The sequence below is a fragment of the Podarcis cretensis genome, assembly GCF_951804945.1.
Source record: "Podarcis cretensis genome assembly, chromosome: 8".
NCBI classification, from domain to species: Eukaryota; Metazoa; Chordata; class Lepidosauria; order Squamata; family Lacertidae; genus Podarcis; species Podarcis cretensis.
In genome coordinates, this window is record NC_137177.1 from 19,338,929 (window position 1) to 19,352,453 (window position 13,525).

Genomic DNA, 13,525 nt, shown 5'->3' on the forward strand with positions numbered 1-13,525 from the left:
TTGACATCTGGTGGGAGGGCGTTCCACAGGGCAGGTGCCACTACCGAGAAAGCCCTCTGCCTGGTTTCCTGTATTTTTTAAAAAATAATATTTATTAAAGTTTCAAAAAAGTTACAAGAATAAGAAAAGAAAAAAGAAAAAATACAAAAATACAAAATACAATAAAGTAAAAACAATTAAAAACAAACCAACCTTTCCATATCTTGTCTTTCATTTACTTGTTTCCCTGACCTCCTCACACCTCCCTTTTTTGTATTCTAGTTCAATTAGTTATTTCAGCAAATCCTTTCCATTTTTACTTTTATCTTACTAATTTATCTTAATATATTATAACTTTACATTCTCACCTGTTAATAATCCATCTTTAAATACTCCTTTATAACATTACTGCTAAAACCACATAACTTCATTCCAACATCCTTCTAACATTCCTTAATTTTACAATATTTCTGTAGATAGTCTTTAAATTTCTTCCAATCTTCTTCTCCCAATTCTTCTCCCTGGTCTCGGATTCTGCCGGTCATTTCCGCCAGCTCCATATACTCCATCACCTTCATCTGCCATTCTTCCCGGGTGGGTAGCTCTTGTGTCTTCCAATACTTTGCGATGAGTATTCTTGCTGCTGTTGTGGCATACATAAAAAAGTTCTATCCTTCTTTAACACCAATTGGCCGACCATGCCTAGTTCCCTGTAACTTGGCTTCTCACAGGGCACTGGTTGGGGGTGAAGACGCTCCTTCCATTCAGAGCAGGAATAATGGGGGGTGGGGAAGGAGAGGTCTCTCACTTTCATGTATTTCCTAGCCATTCAGACCACCCATCAAAAGCAATCCTATGGGTGGTTTTACCTTCACTCTGGATGAACTGGTGCCGGGGGTGGGGAAAAGAGAGATCCGCTTTCAAACGTTGCAAAAAAATGAGGAGGGACAGTTGGAGGGATGAGTGAGCCGCTTGACACGTGCACGGCTGTGATCTGAATTAAGATCGTGCAACACGCCAATCTCCCTGGGGCTGTCTCGGGAACGAGGTGGTGAGTGCACTGCCTGCTGTGCGCGTGCTTGTGCGTTCTTCTTACACGAATGTAAAGATGCGCAGTGTGCCCATTTCCACATGTGTTGCAAACCGATCTGTCTCCAGCTTCTGTGAGCCTCTCCTCCAGTTGGCTGCCCATCCTCCATCTCCACCCCCCCTCCCCACAACATCCCCACCGCTCCCAAGTGTGGGGTGGTAGGAGAAAAGGCTAGGAAAGAGTGGAAGTTTCAGTACCTTTCCCTGCTTTCTCCCTCCATCCCCCTCGCCCGCTCCTGCAGCGCTTTTGCGCTGAACGGTAAAAGCCAGCAGGACAGTCATTTATGCAACTAACCTAGGGATGTCCCTAATTCTCCTTCGCAACCCTAAATGCCCACTCTGTTTCCCCCCATCCTCGCCCTGCCTTCCCCAGCTTCTCTTCCTGGGCTCCAGCGACAGGAAGCCACGGGGCCGCACAAACCCCGCACCCAGGGCTTCCTCTCTCGCACGCTCACGCACCCCGACGTGGCGCCGGCAGAAGCTGGGAACACAGCAGCGGGTGTCGTCCATTCAGACTCCGTCTCTGCAAAAACGACGCGTAAAAGGAAGGGCGGTGGCGGACTTGGGTAACATGGGGCCCTGTGCGAGGCCAACAGTGCAGTGGCGTAGCGTAGGGGTGCAGGGGGGGCCGGCCGCACCGGGCGCAACATCTGGTTGGGGGGCGCGCTCGCACTCACAGCTCTCTGCCCCCTGCTAAAATCCACGGGTTAGGGGGCGCAAATTACTTGCCTTGCCCCGGGCGCTGACAACCCACGCTACGCCACTGCAACAGTGGACTTCGCCACCCCCCAGCGGACTTTCCAAACTTTGGAAAGGAGGCGCAAGCTTCTGGCAGGGTCCTAAAGCCTCCCTCACCCGGATTTGAAAAGGCTCCCCCCTGGCTCAGCGCCCAGTTCGTGTCGCACAACCCTAAACCCGTTCTTACTACACACTCCGGAAAACTCGTTGTTTGCAGCTCAATCGGAGCAAACAGCAAAGCATGGAAAATCCGAACTGACCGGGCGCTAAAGTATGGGTTTTTGCTGGGTTGGGCGGACGGGGATCACACTTCAATGTGAAGATTTGAAAAGAGCTAGGAAAAAGTTAAGTGCGGATAAGCCCTAAGAGCACGGGTCAGCAAACTTTTCAGCAGAGGACCAGTCCACTGTCTCTCAGACCTTGTGGGTGACCAGACTATATTGGGGGGGGGGGGGCAATTCTTATGCCCCACAAATAACCCAGAGATTTAAATAAAAGGGCACATTCTACCCATGTGAAAACACGCTGATTCCAGGACTCTCCGCGGACCAGATTTAGAAGGTGATTGGGCCGGATCTGGCCCATGAGCCTTAGTTTGCCTACCCATGCCTAAGAGCATGGTGGCTACAGCCCCTCCAACAGTCCCAGTTCCAGCACCGGCTTTAGAGCGCTGCAGACAGCGTCCCTGTGCTGTGGGTCCTTGCTTTGGTTTTTGTACCATATTGATCTGAGAATGTCTATGGTAGAAAATGAGATCTGAGTTCGCACTGAGTTGAGATAAGGTTTTTCTGATCTAACAAGCAGGATGAGTGATTACTTAGTAAACAGCTGCTGTCATCTTAATCCCCCCCCCCCTGTAAACTTTGTGCAAACAAATCAGGATGGGTGGCCAATAAGCGAGTCAGCTGGAAGCAACATTTATCTCTTTCTCAAAAGGCAATCTGTCCTTTGTTTGCTGAAACCTGGGCTACAACCTGTTCCCAGTCAGGAGTAATTGGAGACAAGATTGGTGGGCAGAGCAAAAAACGGCCAGCCAGACTCCAAAACAAAAGGAAGGTTTTTGGCAATTCTGCCAGGACTACTAAAGCAATTTCCAGCACCAGGCCTGGTTCCAACAATCAATTTTTGCCTCAATTTCTGACTTTGAGATAACATAAAATATGGAAGCATGTGCCCATTTGCAGCTTTGAAATGGTGTGGGGTGTGCTGTGTGTGTGTGTGTGTGTGTGTGTGTGTGTGTGTGCATGTCCATTCAGTCACAGAGAAAATATGAGGAAAGTGAAGGCCACACTCAGTATTAATCTGACTGCTTTGGGTTACCAGTTTCCTCGTTCCTAGCCCTTCATACTTCTGGGCTAGAAGACCCAGTGGAGCTGCTGTTATATACTTCCGCAGCCAGAGCCCTGACTAGGGGTCACTTGAGAGAGCAGCCGGCAATGTAAAGCTAGCTCCCAGGCAAAAAAACTGAAGTTTGAAGAAAGAGGAAGAGGGGAGGAGGAGAAGGGCTGGAGGGGCGGCCAAGGGGAGGAAGCATAAAGCACCAGCAGCTAATCACAGACAGCTGAGGAGGAGCAGAGCGAAAGACTTTAGAGGCTGCGTTCAGGGAACACCAAAAAGGAAAAGGAGAGCAAGCCGTTCGCCATGAGCAACTACGAGATGCTGAAAGAGGGCCCCATCACTCAGGATCCACCTCCTTACTCTGACAAAGACTCCCATGAAGACCCAGAGCCAACTAAATCTCTTTCTGGATCAGAACCCCGTCGCATGGGCTGGCCCTCTAACCCTGTGCCACCCCAGTACCAACATTATGTTGCAGCTGGTGCAGGATCCCACCAGTTTCCGATCCTTCAACCTCCGCAGGCCACCGTCATCATTCGTGGTCCACCTGCCAATGAGCCTGATTACCTGGCTTACTCTATCTGTACCATGCTTTGCTGCTGCCTCCCCCTGGGCATTGCTGCCTTAGTTTACTCTGTAAAGGTGAGTGAGCCACTCCTTTTTCCTTGGGCTGGGCAAGATGTAGTGCTATAATAACAGGGCGTCCAAGAGGCCCCATGACCTTTACTGATGGCCCTTTTAGCAGAGGCCTGTAGAAGGCTACAGGGTGGGTTGTGTTGTAGCTGAATTTCGGGGGGGCAGGTGAGCCTAAGGCTTCTGGATTTCAAGGTTTGGGGGCCCTTTCCCCAACCCAATAATTCAAGCCACCATGTTGTCTACAGGGACAGGGAGAAATGGCAGAACACAAAGTGGGTGGTGGTTTCAAAGAGAACAGGATAAGGGGATCGCTCATAGAATCATAGAATCATAGAGTTGGAAGAGACCACAAGGGCCATCGAGTCCAACCCCCTGCCAAGCAGGAAAAAAGCTCAGATGTTGCTTTTGCTCAGTCAAGGCAAAACTGAGGCAGGGTGAGGTTCAGAGAGGGGGCTGAATCAAGTCTGTGTTCAGGAGGGTTCCAGCTGGCTGGAGGGGTTCAAGCTAAGATCTGCAACTCTGAATCTCCTACGCTTCAGCTGGAAATAAAATGAGCCTCAGCACAGCTGCCTCTGCCAGTGCTGAAAGTTTTTGTTTTGCTTAAAGGGGCCCAGGCCTTTGCTTTGGTCTCTTGTTGCTATGGTGGAGCAGAGGATTCCCTGCTTGTAGTGGGTCCTCCAAGTCTAAGTATGACATTGTCACAGCCTCTGGCCAGTGAGGAGTCAGACACTGGCCCCACAGGCTCTTTGGGTAGCAATGTTTCTGGGCTGTCTCCTGCGTGGCCTTCCTCCTTTTGTTTCGGAGTCCTGCACCTCACCACCTAAAGAGGACTTGACTCCTATTCCCCGGCAGGCGCAGGATGACTCTCAGGCAGCCAACATCCAGAGAGGCAGCTGGGTTAGCCTCTTGCAGCGAAACAGGAAAGAGTATCTGATGACCACTTTAAAATTGCATGGATTCTTTGGGGCATTTGTTTTCACAAACTAGGCCTGGTCTGAACTGCTGGGCAGCTTTCTGAGTTAGGGGTGGGTGGCCTGTTTCATGGTGGCCCAGGTCCTACTCGGATGGTCATTTCTAGAAGGTGATGCTTAGGGAGTGCTCTTTGATCCCCTGGACCCTTTAGTGTGGGGTTCCTCTGGGTTTGATTTTATCCCCTCTGCTGTCTAACAGCGACATAAAACAACTGAGTGGGGTTATCTGGAGTTTTGGAGTACAGTGGTACCTTGGTTGTCAAACTCAGTCCATTCCGGGAGTCCCTCCGACTCCCAGAACCGTTTGAAAACCAAGGTGTGGCTTCCGATTGGCTGCAAGAGCTTCCTGCACTCAATTGGAAGCCACAGAAGCCACGTCAGAAGTTTGCCTTCCAAAAAACGTTCACAAACCAGAACACTTACTTCCAGGTTTGAGGCGTTTGGGAGCCGATTTGTTCAGGAGCCAAGCCGTTCGACAACCAAGGTATCACTGTACCTTGCTGGTGATGCACAGGTCTACTTCTCCTTTACATCTGCCATCAGTTCTCACTCTCTTTCTCCACAGACCCAAGAAGGCAACTTTAATGGAGATGTGATAGCTGCCAAGCGAAACTCCAGGATGGCTCGCATCTTGAACCACACAGCCCTCGGAGTGGGCTGCCTCTGCTTCATTATGTATATCATCATAATGGCAACTTTGTATTGGCAACTGCAAAACCAGCACCCACTTGACTGAGGATTCACTGCAGAGCCTCCACATTTCGAAAGACCTCCCCACCGTTGCACTACTGAGAAGAAGGCCTGGCTGGACGCTGTGCTTTATGAATCATTCCATAGCAGGAAGTGCTGAAGGACTGAGTCACGCATACAGGCTCATCGCATTATTTCTGTTTATTTTACTAGATGACCAACAATGGGATGTGTGAACTTCAAAGCATTGTCCCAAAGGGGACATCAAGTGCTCTTGGAAGTTCTACCTAGGAAAAAATATATAATATCCTATACTCTGCCATATATTCCTATAGAGTGGCACCTCAGGTTAAGTACTTAATTCGTTCTGGAGGTCTGTTCTTAACCTGAAACTGTTCTTAACCTGAAGCACCACTTTAGCTAATGGGGCTTCCTGCTGTTGCTGCGGCACCGGAGCATGATTTCTGTTCTCATCCTGAGGCAAAGTTCTTAACCTGAAGCACTATTTCTGGGATAGCGGAGTCTGTAACCTGAAGCGTATGTAACCCGAGGTACCACTGTACACATAATAATTTTTAAAAACGGGGATGGAGTTTATAAGAGATTCTGAAAAACACAATGTTATCAAGCAGGATCTGGTGACAATATGCATACTCCATTTACAATTATAGATCACAGATGGACAAATACAGACATAATATAAAGCCAAAATAAACCATCGGTATGTGAATGTGTGGAAGTGAGTGATTAGAACTGTTTATTATGTAGGTGTAATGGTTAAACAAGGCAAGGCTACAAAACATGAACTCTAATCTACCAAAGCAAAGTAATTAAAATATTCAAATGCTCTACACTTCTTCTTCTTTTGACATGTTCAGGGAAGTTTTTAAATGTGTGACATTTTAATGTATTTTTAATCTTTGTTGGAAGCTGCCCAGAGTGGCTGTGGAAACCCAGCCAGATGGGCAGGGTACAAATAATAAATTACTATTACTATTACATCTTTATTGAAAGTTCAAAAAGTACATAATTATATGTGTGCTAAATATTGTGAGATGTAAATAAAAGAGAGAAAAAGAGAAAGAGAAACCGAACCCGTGTAGAAGGAAAAATAGGGGGGGGGGGGCCAAAACTCTATGCTTTACAAGGTTGTTATTGTACTTCACCAGATCTTAACCTATTACGGTATTTGTAAGAATGGATTCCAAATATCATTGATTAAATCTTATGCAACAACAACAAAAAAACAGCCATCAACATATATGAATTTTTGTTATTAGCAAAACAATTTGATATACAGGTACTGAGGGAGGGTTGGAATAAAGAATCAGAGATCTCCATTTTGACCACACAGTGGGAAACTGTTTTTTCTGCTATAACAAGGGTGTTTGTGGACCTTAGATTGAAGCTCATACAACAAAAAATAATATTTAGAATATACTCGACCCCATTACGTTTGTTTAAAAAGGGGCTATCTAATGTATCTAACTGTTGGAGATGCAATAGGATAATGCTTCCCCAAAACATACCATATTTTTCGCCCTATAGGACACACTTTTCCCCCTCCAAAAATGAAGGGGAAATGTGTGTGCATCCTATGGGCCAATGCAGGCTTTCGCTGAAGCCTGGAGAGCGAGAGGCGTCGGTGCGCACCGACCCCTCTCGCTCTCCAGGCTTCAGGAAGCTATCCGCAAGCCTTGGGAGCCCGGCGGGAGTGCCCGCCGGGCTCACAAGGCTTGCGGGCTGCAGTCTGCAGCCCGAAGCACGGGGCACGCTCCGGAGGGCGCCCCGTGCTTCACGGAGATGTCCGCAAGCCTTGCGAGCCCGGCGGGAGTTCCCGCGGGCTTGCAAGGCTTGTGGGCAGCAGCCCAAAGCACGGGGCACGCTCCGGAGGGCGCCCCATGCTTCGTGCAGATATCCGTAAGCCTTGGGAGCCTGTTCTGGGGGATGGGGTCGGGGGACGCTCGGGCTTCCCCTGCCCCAGCCCCGTGGCTGGGGGGGGGGATATAATTATTTATTTATTTATTTCCCCCAAAAAAACCAAGGTGCGCCCTATGGGCCAGTGCGCCCTATAGGGCGAAAAATACAGTATGTTTTTTCATTGTCCTATATTGAAAGATTTTTGGCAGAGCAAACTATCAATAAAACTTTACAAAGCAACCTTAAATTTACAGAGCAAAATATCCTCTTGAATTATATAACCAGCACATGGAACCTTACAAAAGGACAATACGAGTGGACTCTCCACAGCAAAAAGACTGATCCTGATGAATTGGAAAAATAAAAATGCAGCTCCCTTCTATGATTGGATTGAAGACATATACAAACTCACAACGTATGAACAACTTGCATTACAAACACAGACTTGCCATGGACAAATGTTCTACACTTAGCAAGCGACGGACATCACGTAGGAATGATTAGGTTGTATCCAGTGCTTCCTCTGCTCAGAGTATACCCATTGAAATTAATGGATATGACTGACTTAGGTCCATTCCGTTCAGTGGGGCTACCCTGAGTAGAATTCAGTTGGATACCATGCAGAGTCCCATGGACAATGGCCATGTTAGTTGCCCCAGAATTGGCAACAATAAAATACAACGATCCATGTCCTTAAAACAAAGGGGGATTTAGGGCAGTGTGACTGCTTCTGCCGCACTGGGCGCCACAACTATGGCATGGTGAATTGAGCAGAATGGAAAGTGAGAGGTTGGAGGCACCAAATGTTGGCCTTGGGCAGGGAGTCTCTGAAATCTGAAAGACCAAAGTCTGCCCCTGCCTTAAAATCATGATATGGGTTTACCCCTCTGGCTCCCAGCTGCAACTCTCCTCACTGGGGGGCAGGAGGCGGGCAGGTGTGGAGGAGTCCCTGGTCCTGAATGGGGTAATTGTGCCCCTGAAGGACCAGGTGCACAGCCCGGGAGTCATTCTGAACTCACAGCTGTCTATGGAGGTGCAGGTCAAGTCTGTGTCCAGGGCAGCTGTTTATCAGCTCCATCTGGTACGCAGGCTGAGACCCTACCTGCCCGCAGACTGTCTTGCCAGAGTGGTGCATGCTCTAGTTATTGCTCACTTGGACTACTGCAATGTGCTCTATGTGGGGCTACGTTTGAAGGTGACCTGAAAACTACAACTAATCCAGAATGCGGCAGCTAGACTGGTGACTGGGAGTAGCCGAGACCACATAAAACCAGTCTTGAAAGACCTACACTGGCTCCCAGTACACTTCTGAGCACAATGCAAAGTGTTGGTGCTGACCTTTAAAGCCCTAAACGGCCTCGGTCCAGTATACCTGAAGGAGCGTCTCCACCCCCATCATTCTGCCCGGACACTGAGGTCCAGCATCGAGGGCCTTCTGGCAGTTCCCTTGCTGTGAGAAGCCAAGTTACAGGGAACCAGGCAGAGGGCCTTCTCGGTAGTGGCACCCGCCCTGTGGAATGCCCTCCCACCAGATGTCAAAGAGAAAAACAACTACCAGACTTTTGGAAGACATCTGAAGGCAGCCCTGTTTAGGGAAGCTTTTAATGTTTGATGGACTATTGTATTTTAATATTATGCTGGAAACCACCCAGAGTGACTGGGGAAACCCAGCCAGATGGGCGGGGTATAAGTAAATTATTATTATTATTATTATTATTATTATTATTATTATTATTATTATCCCACCATCCTGCCCAGTTTTACCTTCCTATATAAGACTCCATCCTCCAGTTTTGTTCCCCTCCTCTTGTTATCCGGCGATTAACTCCCTTTTCCAACCCTCCTGCCACGTCTGCTCAGCACTGCTGGGCCTGCTGCCTAAATTCTCCCAACACTTCACCAACAGGAATACATGCCTATCATACCCGTCTTCTCATCCTACAAATTCCAGCCCAAGCCATGCAGAACACAGGCAGGGAAGGTGTGGCCTGGGGCCAAACAGTGAGGCCTGGAGCAGGACATTGGGCACCCAGTCCTGAAGCACCCCATCCCTGCCTTAAAGCTAAAGAAAAAGATGTGCTTTGAACGTTAATTAGTAAATGTCATCTATTCTATTCGTGCAAAGGCAAATACTGCAATTGTATGCCAGTGTGGCAATACTGCAATTGTATACCAGTGTGGTGTAGTGGTTAAGAGCAGTAGTCTCGTAATCTGGGGAACCGGGTTCGCGTCTCCGCTCCCCCACATGCAGCTGCTGGGTGACCTTGGGCTAGTCACTCTTCTCTGAAGTCTTTCAGCCTCACTCACCTCACAGAGTGTTTGTTGTGGGGGAGGAAGGGAAAGGAGAATGTTAGCCACTTTGCGACTCCTTAGGGTAGTGATAAAGCGGGATATCAAATCCAAACTACTACTACTACTACTACTATTCTTCTTCTTCTTCTTCTTCTTCTTCTTCTTCTTCTTCTTCTTCTTCTTCTGCTTTGGGAGCCTCAGAGTGATATAAATAAATATGTGATATGATATAATATACAGTTGCAGTGTGGAAGTCAAATGCAATCCATTTCGGTCGTCCATTCAACTGCCAAAACGTTCGAAAACCAAATTGTGGCTTCTGATTGGCTGCAGGAAGCTCCAGCCAGTCAGAAGCTGCGGAAGCCCCTTAGAATGTTTGGCTTCCAAAAACAGTTCACAAACCATAACAGTCACTTCCAGGTTTGTGACGTTCAGGAGCCAAAATGTTCGGGAACTAAGCTGTTCGAAAACCAAGGTACGATTGTACATATTTTATGATAGGGGTGTATGCAGTTTTGGGGAAGGAGTCATTACCAATTTTCTCGTTCCCAGCCACTCGTACGTCTGGGTTGAAAGACTCAGTGGAGCTGCTGTTCTAATTCCAGAGACAGAGCACGGACTAGCGGCCACCTGAGCAGAACAGCCAGCAATGTAAAGCCAACGCCTAGGCAAAAGAGGACCAAAGTTCACCAAAACAGAAAGAGGAAGGGAGGGAGGCAGCAGGAGGCGGGGAGAAGAGTTAGAGGTGCAGCTGAGGAGGGGAAGAACGGAGCACCCAGCAGCTAATCACAGACTGCCAGCTTCGGGGAGCAAAGGGGAGGAAAAGGAGAGCAGGCCGTTCGCCATGAGCAACTACGAGAGGCTGAAAGACGATTCCACCACCACTCAGGATCCACCTCCTTACGCTGACAAAGACTTCCATGAAGACCCTGAGCCAACGAAACCTCTTATTGGACCAGAACCATGCCACATGGGCTGGCCCTCTAACGCTGTGCCATCCCAGTACCAACATTATGGTGCAGCTGGTGCAGGATCCTACCAGGTTCCGATCCTTCAACCTCCGCAGGCCACCGTCATTATTCGTGGTCCACCTGCCAATGAACCTGATTACCTGGTGTACTCTATCTGTACCATGCTTTGCTGCTGCCTCCCCCTGGGCATTGCTGCCTTAATTTACTCTATGCAGGTGAGCTCCTCCCTCTTTTTCTTTGGGCTGGGGGAGATGTAGTGCTATAAGAAGAGGGGGTCCAAAAGGCCCCATGACCTTTTCTGATTTCCTTTTAGCAACAGTCTGTAGAAGGCGGCTTGTGGTGTGGCTGAAACTCAGGAAGCAGGGGAGCCTAGGGTTTTTGGATTCAGGCTTTGGGGACTCTTTCCTCACCCCAACTGATAGAGAAAAATAGGGGTGGTTGACTTTTGCTGCCCAACTTCTTAAGGGACCAAGTCCCCTTAGTCTATGATCAGTCAGAGATAAATGGATGGAGGCAGGAAGCAGTGAAAACAAGGCAGATCTTTATTTTTCTGTTGCAACAGAGTTCCCTCCCCACCTAGCAAGGAGCGTAGAGAGACCCAGAACCAAGAAAAAACATCTCTTTTAAGGGTTTTCATTTTGGCATGGAGAAGAAGGACATCCCCTCTACAAACAGTCAGAAATTACATCACACATAATGTGGGGTAACTGTGGTTCAGGTAGGCCAAGGTTTCATATTCCTGAGGATTTGGCAAGATTTACATAGTTCCAGACACAGTTTGCAGAAAAGGCATTTGATAAGACCAGGGGTCAGCAACCTAAGACCCATGGATCACAAGTGGACCACGTGGATCGTTTAACCAGCCCACGAGCCACCCCCAAACCGAGCCGCCTGCTCGGCGAGTCCCTGTGTGCTGTGCTAAACTGGCACAGGGACTCACTTTCGCAGCGCCAGAAATTGCGTCTGCACGATCTGGCCCACAGAGGGATCTCTGCTGGAGTGAACCGACCCAGGCAATGTAAACCTTGCAGACCCCTGGATAAGACATTCAGGATGCCTGTCAGTCATCCCTCATCTGGGCAAACAGTGACACTTAATAAAAAGGAGGTTCAATAGATATAGGAGAGGAATCCCTTCAGGAACTTCCCCTCATTGCTACCTGCCCATGTGGTCTCAGGCAAGAGGGATTAAGGAAGCAGAGGAAATATTTAGAGTCTTTAGGAGACCCAAGCTGGCTTTTGGATTGCTCTCCTGCACTATTGTGGCATATAGACTTATGCATGTGTGCAATTATCAACATTTATTCTATATTTGAGACCTTAGAATTCCTACAACACCCATCATTTAAGCCACGGTGTCGTGCTACAGGAGAAACGGCAGAGCACAAAGTGGGTGGTGGTCTCAAAGAGAGCAGGATAAGGGGATCGCTCAGATGTTGCTTTTGCTCAGTCAAGGCAAAACTCAGGCAGAGTGAGATTCAGAGAGGGGACTGAATCATGGCTGTGTTCAGGAGGGTTCCAGCTGGGTGGAGGGGTTCAAGCTAAGATCTGCAACTCTGAATCTCCTACCCTTCAGCAGGAAATAAAGACAACCTCCGCCCTATATAGTATCAGCACAGCTGCCTCTACCAGCAGTGTGAGTTGTTGTTTTGCTTAAATGGGCCCAGCCCTCTGTGTTAGTCTCTTGCTACGGTGGAGCAAATGAGTCTCTGCTTGCATTGAGTTTTCCAAGTCCAAAGATGACATTGCCACAGCCTCTGGCCATTGGGGAAGACAAAACTCTGGATCCTTTATTTATTTATCTTTTAATTTTTTTATAATTTTCATTTAAATATATTACAATTATTCCATCATAATTTTAGCATTTCAAACTTTGACTCCCTTCCCCATGTTTCTGTGGTTCTTTTCATTTCTTTTCATCTTCCTGCATACTCTTGAGTATAGGCTATATTAAAGGCCTAATTAAAAACACAAATTCCCCTGTAGTTATTTTCCCCACCACACTGTGTCGCCTCTGTTCCTCACTTTATGACCTCTTCTAGCAAGGTCACTTTTTCTTTTGTTTATCTTTCCTGCTTCCTGTTAGTCCTCCTTCACCCAAACACAGACATGAACTTTCTCAGAAATGTGGGATTCCCCTGGGGTATGATTTTATCCCCCCTGCTGTTTAACATCTACATGAAACCACTGAGTGGGGTTATCTGGAGTTCTGGAGCACAGTTGTCAGCGATAGGCCGATGACGCACAGCTGTACTTCTCCTTTACATCTGCCGTCAATTCTCTCTCTCTCTCTCTCTCTCTCTCTTTCTCCACAGACCCGAGAAGCCAACCTTAATGGAGATGTCATAGCTGCCAAAAGAAACTCCAAGATGGCGCGCATTTTGGCCAACACAGCCCTTGGGGTGGGATGCGTCTTAATTGTTGTGTATATCATAATAATGGCAATTGTGTATACAAATGCAAAAAATCAGCATCCGCATAACTAAGGTTTTGCCGCACATTCTCCACCCCCTGAAAAACCTCCCCACCATTGCAATAATCAGAGAAGGCCTGGTTGGATGCTGTGCATTTTGATTCATTCCATAACTAAAGGGCTGGTATACACATGCATGCACATCACATGATTTCTATTGAATTTATGCAATGACGAGCAATGGGGTGCATGAACTTTCAGAGCACTTGATGTTGTCACTTTAGAGGCAATGCCTAGGAGCAATACCTAGGAGCAAATTTGTAATATATTCTGTAATACATCCTGTCATATATTCCAATACACATTGGAAATCTATTCCTAGGTATACATATAATTTTTGAAAAGGGGGTGTGTGGGGATTATAAGAGATTCTGAAAAATGCAATGTTATCAAACAGGATCTGATGACAGGATGCCGACTCCATTTATC

General features: G+C 47.7%; 1 protein-coding gene and 1 long non-coding RNA gene across 3 annotated transcripts in view; both read left to right on the forward strand.

Annotated features, from left to right (window-relative positions):
* The first annotated feature begins 3,347 nt into the window (after positions 1 to 3,347).
* On the forward strand, positions 3,348 to 6,180 carry LOC307221715 (dispanin subfamily A member 2b-like). Its single transcript, XM_079986491.1, has 2 exons — positions 3,348 to 3,786; positions 5,317 to 6,180. Exons 1-2 carry the CDS (start codon positions 3,448 to 3,450, stop codon positions 5,485 to 5,487), a joined length of 510 nt encoding a protein of 169 aa, XP_079842617.1. The 5' UTR covers positions 3,348 to 3,447; the 3' UTR covers positions 5,488 to 6,180.
* A 3,792-nt stretch (positions 6,181 to 9,972) lies between these two features.
* Positions 9,973 to 13,525, forward strand: part of LOC307222587 — a 3,749-nt gene continuing 196 nt past the window's right edge. The window contains exons 1-3 of one of the 2 annotated variants that reach the window (XR_013841806.1): positions 10,114 to 10,128; positions 10,206 to 10,839; positions 12,939 to 13,525. The exon at positions 12,939 to 13,525 is cut by the window's right edge and continues 196 nt beyond it. This is a non-coding gene — a long non-coding RNA (uncharacterized lncRNA). Of the gene's footprint in view, positions 10,840 to 12,938 lie in introns of both variants that reach the window. The other variant, XR_013841805.1, reaches the window with a different exon arrangement.

Coding starts and splice junctions, on each gene's coding strand:
- LOC307221715 (XM_079986491.1), top strand. CDS start 3,448: ATGAGCAACTACGAGATGCTGAAAGAGGGCCCCATCACTCAGGATCCA. Junction 3,787..5,316: donor CCTTAGTTTACTCTGTAAAG/GTGAGTGAGCCA, acceptor CTTTCTCCACAG/ACCCAAGAAGGCAACTTTAA.